We start from the raw sequence: 18,280 nt of genomic DNA, 5'->3' as shown, positions 1-18,280 counted from the left end.
TACATTCAATTTTTTATATCAAATAACTACAATGAACATCCTAGAAGCTAAATTTTTACATGCATCTATGATTATTTTCTTAGGCTATGTTCCCAATTGTCCTACATTATATGGCAAAAAAGCCATGATCTTTAGTTAGGCACACCTCCCTCAGGAAATGGAGAACACACAGTTTTCTCACCATGCCCTTTGAGCAGAAGTCTAACTGAAAAACCATCTGTTTGGCCGGGCGCGGTGGCTCACGCTTGTAATCCTAGCACTCTGGGAGGCCGAGGCGGGCGGATTGCTCAAGGTCAGGAGTTCAAAACCAGCCTGAGCAAGACCCCGTCTCTACTATAAAAATAGAAAGAAATTAATTGGCCAACTAATATATATATAAAATTAGCCGGGCATGGTGGCTCGTGCCTGTAGTCCCAGCAACTCAGGAGGCTGAGGCAGTAGGATTGCTTGAGCCCAGGAGTTTGAGGTTGCTGTGAGCTAGGCTGACGCCACGGCACTCACTCTAGCCTAGGCAAGAAAGCGAGACTCTGTCTCAAAAAAATAAATAAAAAAAACAAAAAACCATCTGTTCTTCACTTCATATTGCAAAGCACACTTCAGTAAGACCATAGGGCTAGCTAGAACCTTGAGTTTCCTGCTCTTTGGGAGCAGTTCTCAGGCTCAGGTGGGGAGCCAGAGGAACATAGGAATCTTTTAGCCATTTGTAGGTTCTACCCAAACAGAGCCACAAAGAAAATAGGTTAATTCATACTTCTCCATTTGAAATAAAACAACATTAGAATGGTGGAAAATGTTATCACTAAGCTTAGAGAGTACAGACACAAGTTATGACTACCAAAATTAGACTTAGATTCAAAAATGGAAGCAAATAAACTTTTCTTCATGATGAATAGCTAGACAGGTACACAGTTATCCATCTCACGACCATCTGGAGCCTCTGTTACTCCCTCATGCTGAACTCACCATGAGGAGTGGAGAACAGACTGAGTACGATGATAACACTGGGTTGAACTCCATGTTCTATAAGAACTTTGACAGCTTCAATTACAGTATTTCCAGTGCCTGAAATCCAAAGACAACCAAATACATTAGAATTGTTAATGTGTATTTCAAAATGTCTTTTAAGTGTCTTTGAAGTGAGGTCAACATAGTAATCTAACATAAGATACCACTAGGAAAAGCTTCATTTGAAGGTGCTTGTTCTTTATCAATGTTATTTTCAATAATGGACATGACACATATACTTTTCAGTTATCAAACATACAAGAAGCCCTAAATTTATTTAGTATTCGAGGTATTGTCTCTCCAGAAGATCATGTCATGTGTGACTTGAGTAAGCTTAGGAAAGAGAACAGAATAGCAGGGGAAAAAATATTACCTCAGAGAGGATAAATTCTATTTTTTTTTTTTTTGAGACAGAGTCTCACTCTTTTACCTGGGCTACAGTGCCATGGCATCAGTGTAGCTCACAGCAACTTAAACTCCTGGGTTCAAGTGATCCTTCTGCTTCAGCCTCCCGGGTAGCTGGGACTACAGGCACACACCACCATTCCCAGCTAATTTTTTTCTACTTTTAGTTGTTTGGCTAATTTCTTTCTATTTATAGTAGAGACAGGGTCTTGTTCTTGCTCAGGCTAGTCTCGAACTCCTAAGCTCAAGCAATCCTGCCCTGGCCTCCCAGAGTGCTAGGATTACAGGCGTAAGCCACCACGCCAGGCCTGAGGATAAATTATTGAGAAAATCACTGCTGTACTCCTTGGGCTAGAGAGGGGTTATGTTAATATATTTTCTGTGTTCTATATATTTTGCTTCATTAGATCCTTTGCTTCAATGTGTTCATTTCTGGACAGAAGCTCTTTGGAGCTAATATAGTTTGACTAATGTATATTCTCTTATTACACAATAACAATTCCCCAGTGAACTGCCCAGGGCAACTCCAAATCCAGCTGAGAAAAACACATTTAGAAACTGTTTTTGCCTTTTATATAAGGGTACCTAGGAGGCAGGCACTAAGTTGAATTTAAACCCTAACCAAAAGTTACAAATTAAACTCAAGCCACTCACTGAGAATTGGATACATCAAAAGGACTTTTCTCCGGTAAATGTCTGGGGGGAACTTGGCATAATATACTTTGGCTCTTTGTGTGTCCTCATCACTCTGAATCAGGATCTTTCCAATTCGTATGGATCGACAGCAGTCTCGTAAACCTTGTTCCATTGCCTCACCTTGAAAAATAAAAAATGAAAAAAAAAGGAAAAAGGGTTGGGAGACAGATAGAATAAGTCCATGAATGGGCCAAAGCTGAGTTTGTGACTGTTCGTAATACAAAAAGGACACTGTCAAGAAGGAAATAATTCTTCTGAAGTTAATAGCTTTTATTTCTGATATGTTCATATTTCATACTTAGTGCAGGTCAATGAAACCAGGTTAAGTAAGGGCTGGTCAATGAAACTAGGATGAGCTAGTTTTATTGCTGGCTTACAAATTTTAGAGCTATCATGCTTCCATGATTACAGAAAATAAAGTGTTTTATTCAGCTGCTCCCTGAGCTTTTTCAATGTCAGGAACATTTTTATTCCAATTATTTTAAAGAAGCCTTTAAACCACCTAAATTTGTTAACTTTTACCTGAAAAAATACAAAAGATTTATGGAAGAATAAAGGCTGCAGACCAGAAGATCTTTTAGATTGAGGTGGCATAAGGAGACATCACTTAGCTCAGCAATGACTTCATTGGCAAAGGTTTTGCTGCAAACAGTGGAAGTGTAGTATATGTTCCACAACATTTAGTATATGAACCACAACCACCACCACCACTCCTTGGTTTCTGAACACAGAGCTATTTTTGAGTCTGAATTTCTTTAAGGAAATCATTCTCAAGCTATCTTCAAGATTTTAGGCCATATCAGAATTCTACTGATACTGATATTTACTTAATATTTGTCTCAATTTAACTGTCTTCATTTAAATTTATTTTTAAGAGGAAATTTTATAACACTAGTGTTAACATGAAACCAGTATCTTTCTAACACATATGAAAATCAACAAATGGCTGTTAAGGTTAAAACCCACTCTGTGCATCACCCCAAATCATCTGATATACACTAGGAGTGTAAGGACCATGCTGTACCTTTAGGGTAGGAGCTGAACTGAAACAGAAGAAACTGTGCCTTAAAAGTTCACTGTCTTCTCCAATTTTAAAAAGTTAACAACATTATTCTGTAAACACTATCATTGCTTAAGACCTACCTTCTTTTATCTAGAACCTTCTTTTATCTAGGAACCTTAAAGCTCCTAATTTTACTTGAGGTATTCAACTGTTCACAAACTGAACTTTATAGCCATAAGAGAAAAGTAATGTTTATATGTTTAAAAAATTAATCCACATATTTCCAGTGTAAGCGAGTGGGGCTTCCACCATACATGCAGAAAAAATATAAATTGTGCAAAAAATTAAGCTTAAGGGAAACAATCATCTCCAAGTAACAGGTAGAGGTTCTAATCATAGGCATGTGACTTTGCTGCACAAAAACTGGTTTAGAAGAGTAATTGGTTGGACTCAAACACAAATACAACATTTATAAGAACAACATATGGAAATACCTAGAGTCAATGACAGTTAAGTGCTTTTGCCTAGATCAGGGGTCCTCAAACTTTTAAAACAGGGGGCCAGGCCAGTTCACTGTCCCCCAGACCGTTGGAGGGCCGGACTATAGTTTAAGAAAAACTATGAACAAATTCTTATGCACACTGCACATATCTTATTTTGAAGTAAAAAAACAAATGGCCAAAAACACCTGCATGTGGCCCACGGGCTGTAGTTTGAGGACATCTGGCCTAGATGGTCACATACTCATCAAACATAAAATTAAAAATATTGAACAAGTCATTCAGTACATCTATTAATATTTTTATCCATTCAGATATCCAAAGTTCTATGGGCCTGAATCTATGCCATATTCCCTCAGTCTTCAACTGTCATGTTCTCCCCAAGACAGCAGCATCATGTCCTCGTATCTTTCCACCCTCCCCTGGTTCTCCTTGAAGGCTGGGCTTGCCCATGGGAGGAAGCCACTAGACTTAGACTAAGGAAGATGCTGTGCAGTTAAAATTAGCCAAACATAGCAGCACACAACCCATGACTCTGAGGCACCTTGAGGACAGACAACACAGGTGGTGAGATTTAAGCAAGGGCAGGCTGTAATTATGACAGACAAGCCTGCCTCTCTCCTGGAAAACACCAACATTTCTATGCATGCAAAGAGACAAAATCACACACATGCAAACCTACCACTTCTCATTATGCTGACCCCACAATTTCCCTTCTCAAATTTCACTCCTTCATACTTGTACCCTGTTGGGAAATAAAACCAAAGAATTTATCTTTCATCATTGGAGCAACCTACTTATTTTATAAAGTGCCTATGGTTTAAAAGCAGATGGGTACAGAGCAACCCTTATCCAGACACACTGTATAACGCTGAAGTTCCCTGTGGAAGTAATGAGATGAATCATGATTTTCCATAGTTATTTCTTAATTTTTCATAAGAAACCTGTGGGGATAATTGGGAGAGGCAGACTTCATCAAATGGGAATAGGACTTATTATAGCATGATACTCATATGCATGTTCTTCTAATGGAATTCAAAGGACAATCACTGTGCTCCAAGATTGCTATATACCACATCAATCCAAACTAGGACCCCACTGTGGGCCACAGCAGAAAGCCTACTCGTTTCATCCCTTTTTATGAGCCTCCATTCTGCCTTAACACATTAACTGCCATGTGAGTTGTATTTAACTCACGCTAGTTTTGAGCCCCGGGGCCTCGTGAAGCATATGTAACTCACACATCCCTTTACCTTGGGAGCTGTGTGAACTATTTTTCAAGTTGCATATAACTCACACACTGAAAACAATAAAAAGTAATAAATTTTTCACTAAACTAGAAAGGATCATTTTGTTTTCAAAGTTTTTATTCTATTTTCATAATAAAACACTATAGCCCTTTGGAAAAAAATTTTTTGTAGTGTGGCAGTCAATGTGTTAAAAGTAGAAGAAAGAGGCTAAGGTAGTTATCAAGACATGTATCAATTATGATATGCAACAAGCTCAGGGCCCAATTTTCATAAAGTCAACCCTTTGAATAGAACAGTTTTCCATTATTTACTAAAACAAAATCAGAATTTCAAATCTCTGAAACAGAGATCTTTGGCTACTTTCTATTAAAAAGAATAGAACAAAGCACCCTCTCTAATTCTCATCATTTTTAGTTTTCTCATCTTTTTCTGTAACCTGGAGTTTCAATGCCAAAGCAGCCTCACCCATTTGTTAACACCAACAGCTTCCCCACAGAGGTGAAGATAAGCTGCCAGCAATTCTTAACTCTAGTCCCAATGGGCTGTCATCAGAAGCAACACCTGCATGCTGAAGAATATTTATTAACCTTTAACTTGAATTGACAAGCAAGCCATTAACAAAAAGTCACCCACACAGATTTCTTTCCTAAATGTCTCAGAGTTTTTTAAGATGTTTAAAAGAACAGCTCCACCTAGACTCTTCATTTTGCATATTGATTTTACTCAGACTGCCTTCTTTCCATCTTCTCCCATTCTGGCTCAGAATTTTTATGAGGACAATTTGAGAGTAACAGCCCTGGTTACCTGTTGGAGTGGTCACCATGCATTCTTTATATGGCAGCTGATTCAATCCCTCTTCCACAACAAGTCTGATCTAGAGAGTCAAAGAAGAATAAGTTGAGAACCCTCTGAGAATCTCCTGCTAGCTGTTAGCCTCAGGAGCTGAACAGCAGGCAGAAAGTCAATAGCACACTAGGCAAGGGTTGAGCTTATGGAGGCAGGAAGTGGGCCTCTATCATGTGTTACATACAGGGATAGCTCCAAATGCCAGGCTGCTTGCTGCTAGGTATCCAACCGCAGTTAGACACATGACTGCTACCAAAAGGCTCTAGTATGCCATCTAATTCTCATTCAATCAGTCCAAGCTATGAGGGATACAAAACTCCAGCACGTGACAAGAGTCTTAGCAGGCACCCTTCCTTGGAAGTAATATACTTCTTATTCCTCTGAAAATAGTGCCCACTGGGAATTTCTCTGCTTTGTTCAGTACCTTTAAATTGGTAAGTCAGATTCTTTTTAATAAAGGCCCACCACAATGTAAACAGAACCTGAAACTTCTTTTGAGAAAATAAATGAGTGCACGGGTTGAACCAATTTGCTGAGCTTGAAAGAGGATCCAGTAAAATGCATTGGGGCTTCTCAGCCAAAAAAAAAAAAGGCTTATACTAATTGTAACATGTGGTATAAAGGAAAGAATCACTCATAACTACTAGCAAAAACAAGATATGGCAATCCTATGAGCAAACAGGGCCTACTACAATAAAGGCAGTGCTGAGTCTGCAATGCACATTTTCTCCAATCAATATTACATTACTGATTAAGAATCAGGAACAGCAGGGAGAAGCACCAGGTCCCATGCTCTGTTATCACAACACAACACCCCGCTGCCATTAAAAGATCAATTTGAAATGAGCCAGGATTTTGTCAGCCTGCAGCTTCAGACAGAGGGCCCAGGAACCTCATGAATACTGCATATGCATGTATACTCACCTCTAGTCACCACCTTCTGTGGAGATTTATGCTTTTTATGAGCAAATTACAAGGGTAGAAGAGGATTTTTTTCCTTTGAAGAGCCTAGATCTCCTCCTCCTAGTAACACTCCTCTAAAGAGTAACTCTTGCCCCATCCCCTGTAACCCTGGGATAGAAATTAGTGTGCCCAAGTCTTACAGGAGAGCATAAACTAGAAGACAGGCAACTAAAACATAAAGAACTCAAGGATCTGTGGGCCAGTGAAGCCAACCCTGACAAATGCAAGATAGAATTAATGTCCACTATGATGGGAGCCTTGTGCTAGAGGAGATAATGTACTAGAAATCCTCAACAAAAGAAACATAAACAGCTCCAGTCTGTATCACAACCACAACCAACCCTCCCCCACGCCATGACAGGACCTTCAGAGCCAACCAAAGAAAACAGAGAGGTCCAAATTACCATCCCCTTAGGTCCTTATCTCATTTGGCTAATACATGCCTGCCCTTTAAGGGAAGCATCTTACAATAACCATGAACTTAACTCCTATTTTCTATAAGAAAAGAGCACAAGGAAAGCAAAAGAAAGAGGAACCACTTTCTACCAGTGAACACCAAGACCCCTCTTCTCTTCACAGTAGCCATTAAGACCTTCAAACCTGGTTCCTTCAAACCTGTTCTTTTGGTTTGATGAAAGCATAAAACACAGAATGACCTAACTATTGCCTCAGGAACATCAACCACATTTACCTTGGTACATTTAAGGGTTATTACTGCCCCTGAAAGCTCAAGTACTTATAAATAGAATTGGTCTCTGAACCAAGAATATTTAAAGCCAAAAGCAAAACAGAAGTTGTCTGCATTCTATTGGAATAAATCCTCCAGGGAAAATCTAAATGAAAAGTTTCATGCCTTTTTTCCCCTCACATTCCCTTTAATAATCTATCTACTACTATTTGATTATACATTTGAGGGTTAATAAGCCACCTTTCTTTCTTTTCTAAACTAAATACTGATAACAGTATTTAGATTGTAAGTTCCATGAGATCAGAGACTATGTCTACATTCTTCATTGTTTTATCTCCTCTCTCCCAACACAGCCTAGCACAGTGTCTGACTGACATGAGTTCAGCCTATATTTCATGAATGGATGAATACTAATAACCCCAACAGAAAACGTGTTAACCTCATTCCAAGCAGTAAACACACTTAGATATTAACACAAGAAGGAAACAGTGCCTACCCTGAAAATAAACCAATTTGGCCTGAGATCCTCTCAGATCACAATAGCTAAATAGAATTGGGCTTGGTCAATCCGTAATTAGGAGAAAGTGTAGACAGTCAAATTTAGTAATTCACATGTGAGGATAGTACAGAAAAAAAGAGGCAAAATTAACATACCCTTCCCATGTAAACTACAAGAAATGTATTAGTTTTTGTACATTAGCTGGATAGCACAAGGATAACCACTAGGTCTCTTTACATCTTAGGTTTTCTTTTAATGTACTTCACTGCCCTAAGATGAGGCACTTAAGAGTTGTTGAGAACCAGGTTCCCAAGATCCATCTGAGAGGCAGTGACACTTCAGAACTACAGGGAATGGGTTCATGGGCAATGCTTGGAGGTGAAAAGAATTGGAGCAGAGCTTTAATGCAACAGTAGAAACAACACTTCAGAAGCCTAGCAAGATGGTAGTTACTTGGTACAATCTCTTTCACCCCCAGAATGCTCAAGAACAAAAACACCCCTTGGCCTACCCTGATTATATCACTAGGTACAATAATGAAATGAAAATGGAAAGCCTCCACCTACCAAACGATCCGCAGAAAACATGAAGTCCCCTCTACTGGCTGTCCTAAAAAAAATAGTACAAGTTTTAGTCTAAATTAGAGCTTTAAGGTAATATATTATTTAACACAAATTACTTAATACACTGATATTAAGATCTATTGCATACCAAAAGCTTAAATGCTTACATGCACAGACTTACTGGGGCAAGATGCTTTTTACTAGGATACAGGCACCTAAATGGGATAACTTGGTAAATATTATTGAATATGTTTATTTGATACCAACATTAGGAACTAGAACTGAAAGGATCATGCAGTCCCACGCTGAGCTGTCCAAGTACATATTATTCAACCAGGAGATGAACAAAGTTACCCTTGGTGGGTGACAGCAAGCCCACAGCGTAAAGTTGAGAGAAAACTCTGTATTAAGAAAAGCAGGTTCTCCCCATTCTTCCCCTCAATTCACCTTGATCTAAAACCCATATTACCAAGATAAGTAACCCATCTACTTTCTAATTCTTTTTGGACTTAGAATGGTACAAACAAATGTTCTACTTTTGCCACTGCTTTAAAAAACATGTAACCTAATTTCCAAGACCTCTTTCTCAAATGATTGACAATTTATTCCTTTTGCCTTTTTTTCAAACCAGTACTCCATTCCCTAGGTCCTTCTGCCATTTTCCTGTACATTTCCTTCTGGTGAATACCTTCATATCCTGAAGTACCCAAGTAATAATATGGGGTTGTACCTACCCACAAGCTGTTAACCAGCCAAAAAGGGAATGTTAAACACCTAATGTTTTTTCTGTACGTAAATATCTAGTATTGCTCCTCCTCTTTCCATACAAGTTAAACATTCTGACTTAACTTATTTCCAGCTTATGTACTTAAAAATTCCCGTCTGCCTATAGATAGGATACCTTAAATACTCCCCAACACAGCATCAAAATGGATATGCAAGCACGTATTATCTCAGTATACCATTAATCATCGCTTTTTCCCCCCTCAAGCTGCATTCACTTTCTCTGACATGGAAAAGCAATGAAATATCCCTGGCACAAATGGCATTAGGTTTCTTGGAGTAACCACAGTTCTATCATATTACAGATATTAACTCTCTAAAATATGAAGTATAATCAAGCAATAGCAAGAATATAGGTCTCTATTCTTTATGTATAAATATTCCCTAAACTCAGAAAACTCTGTCTACCCATACCTAAATACAGAGAGCCCATTTGAAACAGGCTGTTTCATGTACTGTGGTTTTTAAGTGAGACTATATTATTACATCAGCACCTTTCATTTCTATAATCTTCACAACACACTTGTCAAGGAAGTAAAAAGCAGTGGACCACAAAAAATACTGAAGTCTAATGCTGTTTTAGAAAGACTTCAGACCCATACTGTTCACTTTAAATCAACTTAGAAATTAAAGTAAATCTAGAATACAATAAGTCGACTGCATTTTAAAAAAATCCACAGTGGCCTTCAATATCACATTCAAATCCTTAACATTGTTAAGACTACAGTGTTATAAAGCAGATATTTACTTATTGGATTGATAAAGCTGCATGTGTTCTCTAAGCCCCGACTTTAGACCAACACTGGATTGAATTGTTAATAAAAATGTTTTAATATAAACCAAACCCCAGGTCTTATTCACTCCACACACTTTGTTTTAAATCATAACTCCATTCACTTTTGTCTTAAAACCATTTAAAACAAATCTCTCCTACTAGAAACAAAGCTTTGAAAGACATATTAATCACCTTCTGATAATAGACTCAAATAAATTCTAATGTAATCACAATGCAAAAAACACACAAACATCCCTGGAATATTCTGAAATATATCTAAATAATCAAATATCAAACATTTAAACAGATAGTGATATCCAGGCACTCGTAATCCAAACCGTGGAAATCTAATTGATGTTAAGCTGAGCATCTTTTAAATTGCACAAACCCCAAACAGGTTTAACAATGCAGACCTAACCATATTTGAAAATATACTTTTCTTGACACCTCCTCACACACACAAATATATCACACACCTGTAGTAACAAGATAAAAACCAAAGACAGCCATTTTAAAAAGTGATATTCACACTGAAGCAACAAAAGAATGAGATTCATACTGGAAGCCAAATTCTCATTTTAATGTGGACTTGGTAAATCTGACTCTTTTCTACTTGTTAAGTAAGACTATCTATAAAGCACTTTAAAATTTCCAGAGAGGCTGCAGCAATTGTGTATGTTTAAAGATATGTATGTCTCGTAGCAAATCCAAACCACAATGAGACCTCTTAAGAGTCTCCCCGATCTTTCTTTCAAAAAGCTAATATTAACAGTTATTTGCTTATCATCCATAAAATACAGAAATATGAAAGAGATGAATTTTTTATAATATTAAAAAATTAAGAGGGGAGATTTTCTACCCTCTTCTTACTAGGACTTACTACTACTACTACTGACTGGAGGGACTGTCTAGCATGACATCTTCCCCTGGGATAACTGCAACTGCAATTCTCACAGCAGAAATCACAGCAGTGACCATTCTCTGCTGCTTCTCTCCATTCAGAATAATATCGGCAAACTCCTACCTTCGTTTTTCATTTTACAAAAATCAATTTAACAGCTATATAGATACATACACACAATTCACAAAGACTTATTTATAGAACTTTTCTTTAAAAGGTCCATAAGGTAACACACATTATTCCCTTCTTTTCCAGAGGCCACCATTTATCAGAAGCTTCCTTGGTGCCAAGTAGCAAGCACTTTTACTTTTGGTGCATTATCTCATCTATCCCTCACACAACCTTAAGAGGTAAATTCTATTATCACCACCACTTTAGTGATGAGAACAGTGAGGCTTACAGAGGTGAAGTATTTCAAGGTTCTTCCCTGAAGAGAGCCTGAAGCTCTGATTCCAAATCCCTGAGTACAGCCATTATTTATATTTTGCTTTAATAAAGGCATGTTTACTGAAAGGTAGGCAATTTTTCGATGTATTTTTATGATATTTCTTTCCCTGTGAATCAGACTGGGATATATACACAATGCAAACAATAAAATAAAGAGACTGGCAGGCAAATAAAACATCATTAAAATGTTCCTTGTGAAGAGGGAGTTTTTATAATATGGCTTGTGAAAAGTATGTACTAAAGTTATCATATACAAGAATGTATCCTTTTCAACAATGATTAAAGGAAGATCTTCGGATTCATAACTTTAAAACAACTTAATTTAAACAAAATCCTAGTAGCACTGAATTACTTGTCATTTCAAAAGTTTAAATACATCATTTTTTTCTGCAGGAGGATTATACACAAGGATTGTTTGTAGCATTTGAGGCAGGGGGAAATTGGAGTTGAGCATAAGGTTGCTAGATTTAGCAAATAAAAATACAGGATGCCCAATTAAATTTGTATTTCAGAAATTCCATATGATATTTAGGATATACTTATATAAAAATTATTCATTGTTTATATGAATTCAAATTGAACTAGGCACCCTGTATTTTATCTGGCAACCTAAGTAGGGAAGGAAGAATTGAATGGACTCAAACTCAGCTCTGATATGTTTTAATTTATTTTTGTTTTTTGTTTTTAAGCAACAGGTTAAAGGAAAAGTGGAACAAAAAAGCTTTTCTGGCAGGTTTAAACTAAAGGAATGTTTCATTTAAAGTTAATGTTTAGTGCAAGCATTGAAAACATAATTTTGACATCTGTAACTACTTTATTATGTGATCACTAAAATAAAGAATAGTCCCAAAGTTTGCTATGGTATGCAGATGATTTATAAATGATTTTCCTTCCTTCACCTCCACAAAAACTAACTCCCAGTGAAGTACTTGGAGCAAACCTAACACAATGTGAAAAGTTAAAAGAAAAAATAGCTTTTAATACCTGCCAGGTGTTAAGTCATCAAGGCTACAGCTCTTTAGCACCTTCTTAATAAGCTCATAAAATAGAGTGTCATTCATTATTGCACCCCAAAGCAGAGTTCAATGTAAACATTGAACTCTGTCAATTTTCTGTCAAAATCAGACAGAAAAACAAGAAAAACTATCATTTTCTCTTATTATTATGATTGCTACATTAATGCCCCTATGTGCCAGGCCAGACCATCTTTCTGCCTCCTTGGAGCCCAGACTAGCTGGTAAAACATTATAAGGATATGCCCAATATATATTATAACAGGGGTCTGTATAGCTTAAAGAGGTGAGTGACTTCCTCCCTCTGCACTAGAAGTCAGAAAATTCACCAGGGAAACACAAAAAAAACAAAACCATGTGCATGTTTTAAACAATTTGCAGGTCACAGTTTTTTCTGTGGTGGGCATTTTGGTTTTGTACAAGTTGAAAGGAAAAGGTGTGAGATTCCTCCAGTCTTGGGGTGATATCAGTTTCTCTAGGCTGGTTCTGTCTAGTTTGTGGAATCCCTGCCCCCAAATCCCTATACCCCAAATCTGAAGCCTGGCAAATCACCACACGAGGGAGACTGGCCATTCTCGAGGGGCAGTGGCCCCACCTGAGCACAACACAATCACCTGTGCTCTTTGTAAAGCTACAGATGGTCAGGTTCCACTCAAGACTACACGAACAGCCTCTAAGGGTGGTGGTCAGGAACTTGTATTAAAAAAACAAAAGAACAAAAGATACACAGCTTTGGTTAAGAACATTGCATTACTAAGTCACATGACTGCAATCACAATAGGCTACACTCACATTAGGGTTGCACAGGATGTTCATCCATCCTGAGGTTAACTGTCTCCTCTCTAGGTGACTGTAAAAAAAAAAAAAGGCACAAGGCTGACTGTGCTCCTTCTTTGGTATTATTTCTTGGACTGAAATACTCGAAGATTGTTCAACTTTCATCCAAGCAGCCTGCTGAGGCAATGCCAAAGCCCCTCCTAGGATAAGTATACAGGAAACATTCAACAGCTCACAAAACAGCTTTACTCTAATGTTTTAGGAGACCAAAAAAAAAAAAAAAAAACCCAAAACTGGGCAGAGAGGATGATCTTTTAAATATACTGCAGTGCCTTAAATATGAGGTCATGAACTATGTTCACAGGAAAAGTGGATTACACTCAGATTTTGCTGGGTTTAGTACAAAAAGGGAGTGAGAAGGGAAGAATGCATAGTTTAATCCATTCCAACGGCAAAAAAAAAAAAAAAGGAAAAAAGGAAAAAAACCACAGAAGTGAAGGAGTCATTTATTATCCCAAGTTCACCAGTGAACCATGTATGTATGGCTGAGTAAATTATCTGCTCATTTGGTGTTTAGATTACTGCACTTTCAAAGAGAGAGAAATTCATTTCCCTGAAATTCAATAATATAAACAACATACTATGTCTCAAATATTATGCCTTTCGAAAAATAAAAACATTTTAAATCAGTACAATCTTCTCAATTTTGCCTGCTATATATATTTTATATATATATACACACACAGACACATACACCTACATACACACAACATGCACATGCAGTCCTGCTTGCTCAACCTCCATTTCCCCATGCCAAAGTCAATTCACAATGCAATCCCTTCACTAGATATATGCTAAGGACCAGGAATAATGAAAGAAAAAATGTACTCCAGTGGCTTCTATTATTAGACAGCTCCATAGTGCACATATTTGCTGTCACATCAAAACAGAGAAGAGCATTAGCCCTGGAGAGAACAGGGTATAACTGATGGCACCTTCCAGAACTAGACCTATATAAATATATCTCCTTTTACCATAGGTACCCTACACCAGCCCTTTAGAAAGGCTAAAACCCAGTATTTCTTTTTAATCAATCTCTAGACAGAATTAGCCCCTGGCTTATAGCTGAAAATGTGAAATAAATGTATTGTGCTTTCTGTCCCACGTAAACAATCTGAAGTAGAAATGCTAAAATGATTTTACTTTTTTTGCCATCAACATTGTTATAATTTTTCTTAATAAAAGCAGATTTATAAAAAAACTAGGTCTTGTTTGTGTGAAGGGATGGTAATTTTTTAAAGATAAACAGAAGATAAAGCCTCTGTCAACTGATTTGATTAACAAAAGCAAAACTAAAAACACTGTCCTCAGCCTAAATAAACATAAATTCATTATCAAAAATTATAGTGGGCCTTTGTATACTATAACAAAGCAGGACAAAAATTATCTAGGATTTCTCAGTATTGATTTTCAAAATAAGAATGTGAGTTCTATGTACAGTTAAATTCTTTTTACTGTCATCTGAAAGCTAAAGAAGACAGCATTTATGGATGCAATCAGAAGCATGCACAAACCCAAACATGAAGGTTTGAGATGCCTTAAATGTACACAGCTCTTCACAGTTTATAACAAATGTTCACAGACAGTTCCCAGGAGCTCCATGAAATATTACCAACATCCTCATTTACAAATGATAAATCTGAATAAAGCACAGAGATGCTAAACATCTTGCCTAAGATCACTTGTCTGGATCCTGCTATCTCCTTCCAAACTCAGAAAAAAAAAAAAAAGATTCTACTTACACCTAGGTTTACTATGAACATATAACCCAGGCTTTTCTGAATGCTGAAAGCCATGCCTTTTCCAAGTTCTACAGCAGGGGTCCTCAAACTTTTCAAACAGGGGGCCAATTCACTGTCCTTCAGACCGCTGGAGGGCCGGACTACAGTTTTTTAAAAAAACTATGACAAATTCCTATGCACACTGCACATATATTATTTTGAAGTAAAAAAAAAAAAAACAACCAGGCAAAAACACCTGCATGTGGCCCACGGGCCGTAGTTTGAGGACGCCTGCTCTACAGCAATAGTTTTTAACCTTTACATTATCATAACCCTTTGTAAAATCAAATGAAAGCTAACGGATACTCACTCCGTATAAAGGCACATATGTGAATATTCATAGCAACCTTATTCCTTACAGCCAAAAAGTGGAACCACCCAAATGTCCACCGACTGATGAATGGTTAAACAAATTGTGGTCTATCCGTACAATGGAGTGTCATTCAGCCATAAAATGGAATAATATACTGATATAACAAGGATGAACCTTGAAAAGATTATGCTAAATAAAACTAGTCACAAAAGGACCATGTATTATATGATATGTAATGTTCAGAATAGGCAAATCAAAAGAGATTAGTGATTGACTAGGGCTAATTGGGTGGGTTGAAGGGAAATGGGGAGTGACTGCTAATCAGTACGAGATTTCTTGCTGGGTTGATGAAAATGTTCCAAAACATTATGGTGATGGTCACACAGCAGTAAGCATCCTTAAAACCACTGAATTGTATGAACACTATTTGTGTGACAGGCACGCCTAAAAGCCAGGACTCAAGCATTACAAAAATGATCCATGTAACCTAAAACATTTGTTCCCCCTTAAGATTTTGAAATAAAAAAAAAATGCTTCTATTATGGTATGTGAATTATATATCAATAAGATGCTATCTTTAAAAACCATTAAAATGCACATACAAATAAAATTTCCCAGATAATTTCTGAGGGTTCATTAAAGCCCTGAAATCCATCTAACAGGTGCAGCGGGGTCCAAGACCCAAGCTTAGTAACTCTTGTTCTACAGAAACAAAAATCATCACATTTTATTTTACAGAAAAGTTTTATTTTAGCTGCCCCACCACAACTAACAAGCCTATGCTTCCTATTTTTCACCTGTCAGATCACATGACCACAGTAGTTTTCAATATTGGTACATTAAAAACAGTTAAATAGTATAGTTTCATTAATATAATTGTAAGAGCTAGGAAAAAAACCTTTAACAATTGAGTGTCTACTATTTGGAAGGCATTGATGAAATTCAAAATGTAATTAATGTATATTAACAGGACTGTAATGTGTGGGTGTATGTGGAAGAGAGAAAAACTGCAGGCAGGGAAACAAATTAGAAGCCTATTACAACAGTATGAAGAAAAAGTTACTCGAGTGTGATTCAGGGAGTGGCATCCTGTCATTCAGCAGCCATTTTTAAAAGATCAAGGCATGCCCCACCACTGAAAAAGGAATGTGACATGCTGCAGCTACTCATTTAAAGTGCTGCCAATAGGCTTGGCATGGTGGCTCACCCCTGTAATCCTAGCACTTTGGGAGACCAAGGGCAGACCGCTGTGAGGCCAGGGGTTGTTCCAGACCTTGAGCAACATAACGAGACCCCGTCTCTGCAAAAAATAAAGTGTTGCCAATACAGAAAACAGCTGTTGCTCATCATGGTCTATATTTCCCTTGAGAAAACCTATCTACAACGCGGGTTTCGAAATTTCAAAATAGCATTTTAACATGAAGTTCCAGTTACACTGGTTTGTGAGATTTTGAGGGGCCAAAGGCCCCTTTGGGCTCCCTTTGACTCATTAACTATGTTCTGTAAGTTTACAGTAAAACAGTCTTGGTAAGAGTTGGATGATAAGCTTTCCTGTGACAAAGTAAACCTGAACTCCGAGACTAAAAGACCTTTGACAAAATGACATATTTACAGTAGTAAACACTAAAGGGTCAAAGGAGCACAAGATCATTTCCTTGAAATTGCTTCATTTCTATTTGTAAGCCTGAGGTGACTGGCGGTAGGGCATAACCTTGGGTATTAACCATTTCTCGGTTATAGATTTACCACGTGGACAGGCACTGGGCAGATAGCACAGGGGCGTTTACCACGCTGGAATGGCCAAGGACTCGTGTCACTCAGAGAGACAAAGAGGCCTTGGGCTACCTAAAAGGCTTCCTCCCTACACAAAGGGATGTTAAACACAGGGACTGGTAAAGAGAGGGGTGGTGGCTTGAGTCATATGACACCCCCTCCCTCCACCTACACCGTAAGGAAAAGGCCCTGCCCCAATCTCCAAAGACAAGTTTGCCAAGTCCAATGTTAGGGCGGGAATTCACACGCGGGCAGAGAAGAATTTTCAACACAAAGATTAAGATAGAGCACTACCCCTCAGCCCTTTTATTTTCAGTCCCCGCCCACTCCATGCTCCAGAGACCCTCCACTTTCCTTTCCCCTTCCGCTCTTGGCTTACTTGTCCCGGATGATGGTCTGCAACTCCCGGATCTGATCATTCATAGGCAGCAGCTTAAGCTGCGCCCCAATCTGCCGGGAGAGTTCGCAGTCCCCCAGGAGGGAGTAGCCAGCTGGTGCTTCATAGTTGGTACTGTCACCACTACCATTGTTGCTCTCAGAGTTGAGGCTGACGCCGCCGCAGGCCTCAGGGTCCCGCCCGGCCGGCACGCTAGCATTGGCGTGCCCCGTGTGGAGAGTCAGCTTGGCCATGGAGGCGCTGTTTACCCCGGCATCCTCCAGGGTCGCGTCTCCAGGTCGTAGGGACTCCGGGCTTGGGGTTGAGGCAGAGTTTACTTGCTGGTCGTGACACGGCATGGAGTCCAGACCCCCGAACTCCGTGGCCATACACTGGGCCCCAGGAAGTCCCCGTTGCTACCAAACCCTAAAGATAAAGGTGGGGAGGCGGGGAAGAGGCGGATGCTCAAGTGCTCTTCCGGTCTCCCCCGTCTCCTCAGAACCTCTAACCCCGGCTGCCCTCTCACCCCTGGGCTGCCGTTGGTTCCTTTTGGCACCCGGTGTCCCACGCCCGCCCATACCCGACGCACTGGCTGCCTAGGCACCTTATTGGCTTCTCTCCCTGCCACTCTGCGGCGCGCTCCTAGTTAACCCTTTGAGTCACCTCGGCTGTGTGGGTTTCCACACGTAGCCAGGCGTTGTGTGGCGAGGCAAGGGGTGCCTGGTAGCAGGATCTTCGGGGGGGACCCCTAGAGCCTCTGCATCCAGATCTGTGGCTGATTGGTAGAGCCAGAAGAAGTTGGGGGTGGCGGGTGATAACATGATTACACACACAAGGCCCATGTTTTCAAACTTTGTAACTTG

General features: G+C 38.8%; 1 protein-coding gene across 2 annotated transcripts in view; it reads right to left on the bottom strand.

Moving 5' to 3' along the window:
- The window catches only part of UPRT (uracil phosphoribosyltransferase homolog), a 28,049-nt gene extending 10,076 nt beyond the window's left edge, over positions 1-17,973 (bottom strand). Inside the window, exons 1-6 of one of the 2 annotated variants that reach the window (XM_020284979.2) lie at positions 17,421-17,973; positions 8,422-8,464; positions 5,664-5,733; positions 4,292-4,354; positions 2,065-2,226; positions 964-1,062 (exon numbers count right to left, since the gene is read on the bottom strand). In XM_020284979.2, coding sequence (XP_020140568.1) covers positions 964-1,062; positions 2,065-2,226; positions 4,292-4,354; positions 5,664-5,733; positions 8,422-8,464; positions 17,421-17,806 — 823 coding nt within the window. In that variant the 5' untranslated portion in view covers positions 17,807-17,973. The remainder of the gene's footprint in view (positions 1-963; positions 1,063-2,064; positions 2,227-4,291; positions 4,355-5,663; positions 5,734-8,421; positions 8,465-17,420) is intronic. The other variant, XM_075999491.1, reaches the window with a different exon arrangement.
- Between the last annotated feature and the right edge of the window lie 307 nt (positions 17,974-18,280).

The sequence above is a fragment of the Microcebus murinus genome, chromosome X (assembly GCF_040939455.1).
Source record: "Microcebus murinus isolate Inina chromosome X, M.murinus_Inina_mat1.0, whole genome shotgun sequence".
Lineage (NCBI taxonomy): Eukaryota > Metazoa > Chordata > Mammalia > Primates > Cheirogaleidae > Microcebus > Microcebus murinus.
The sequence above is the reverse complement of the archived record's forward strand: the minus strand, read 5'-3'. Positions and strand labels throughout refer to the sequence as shown.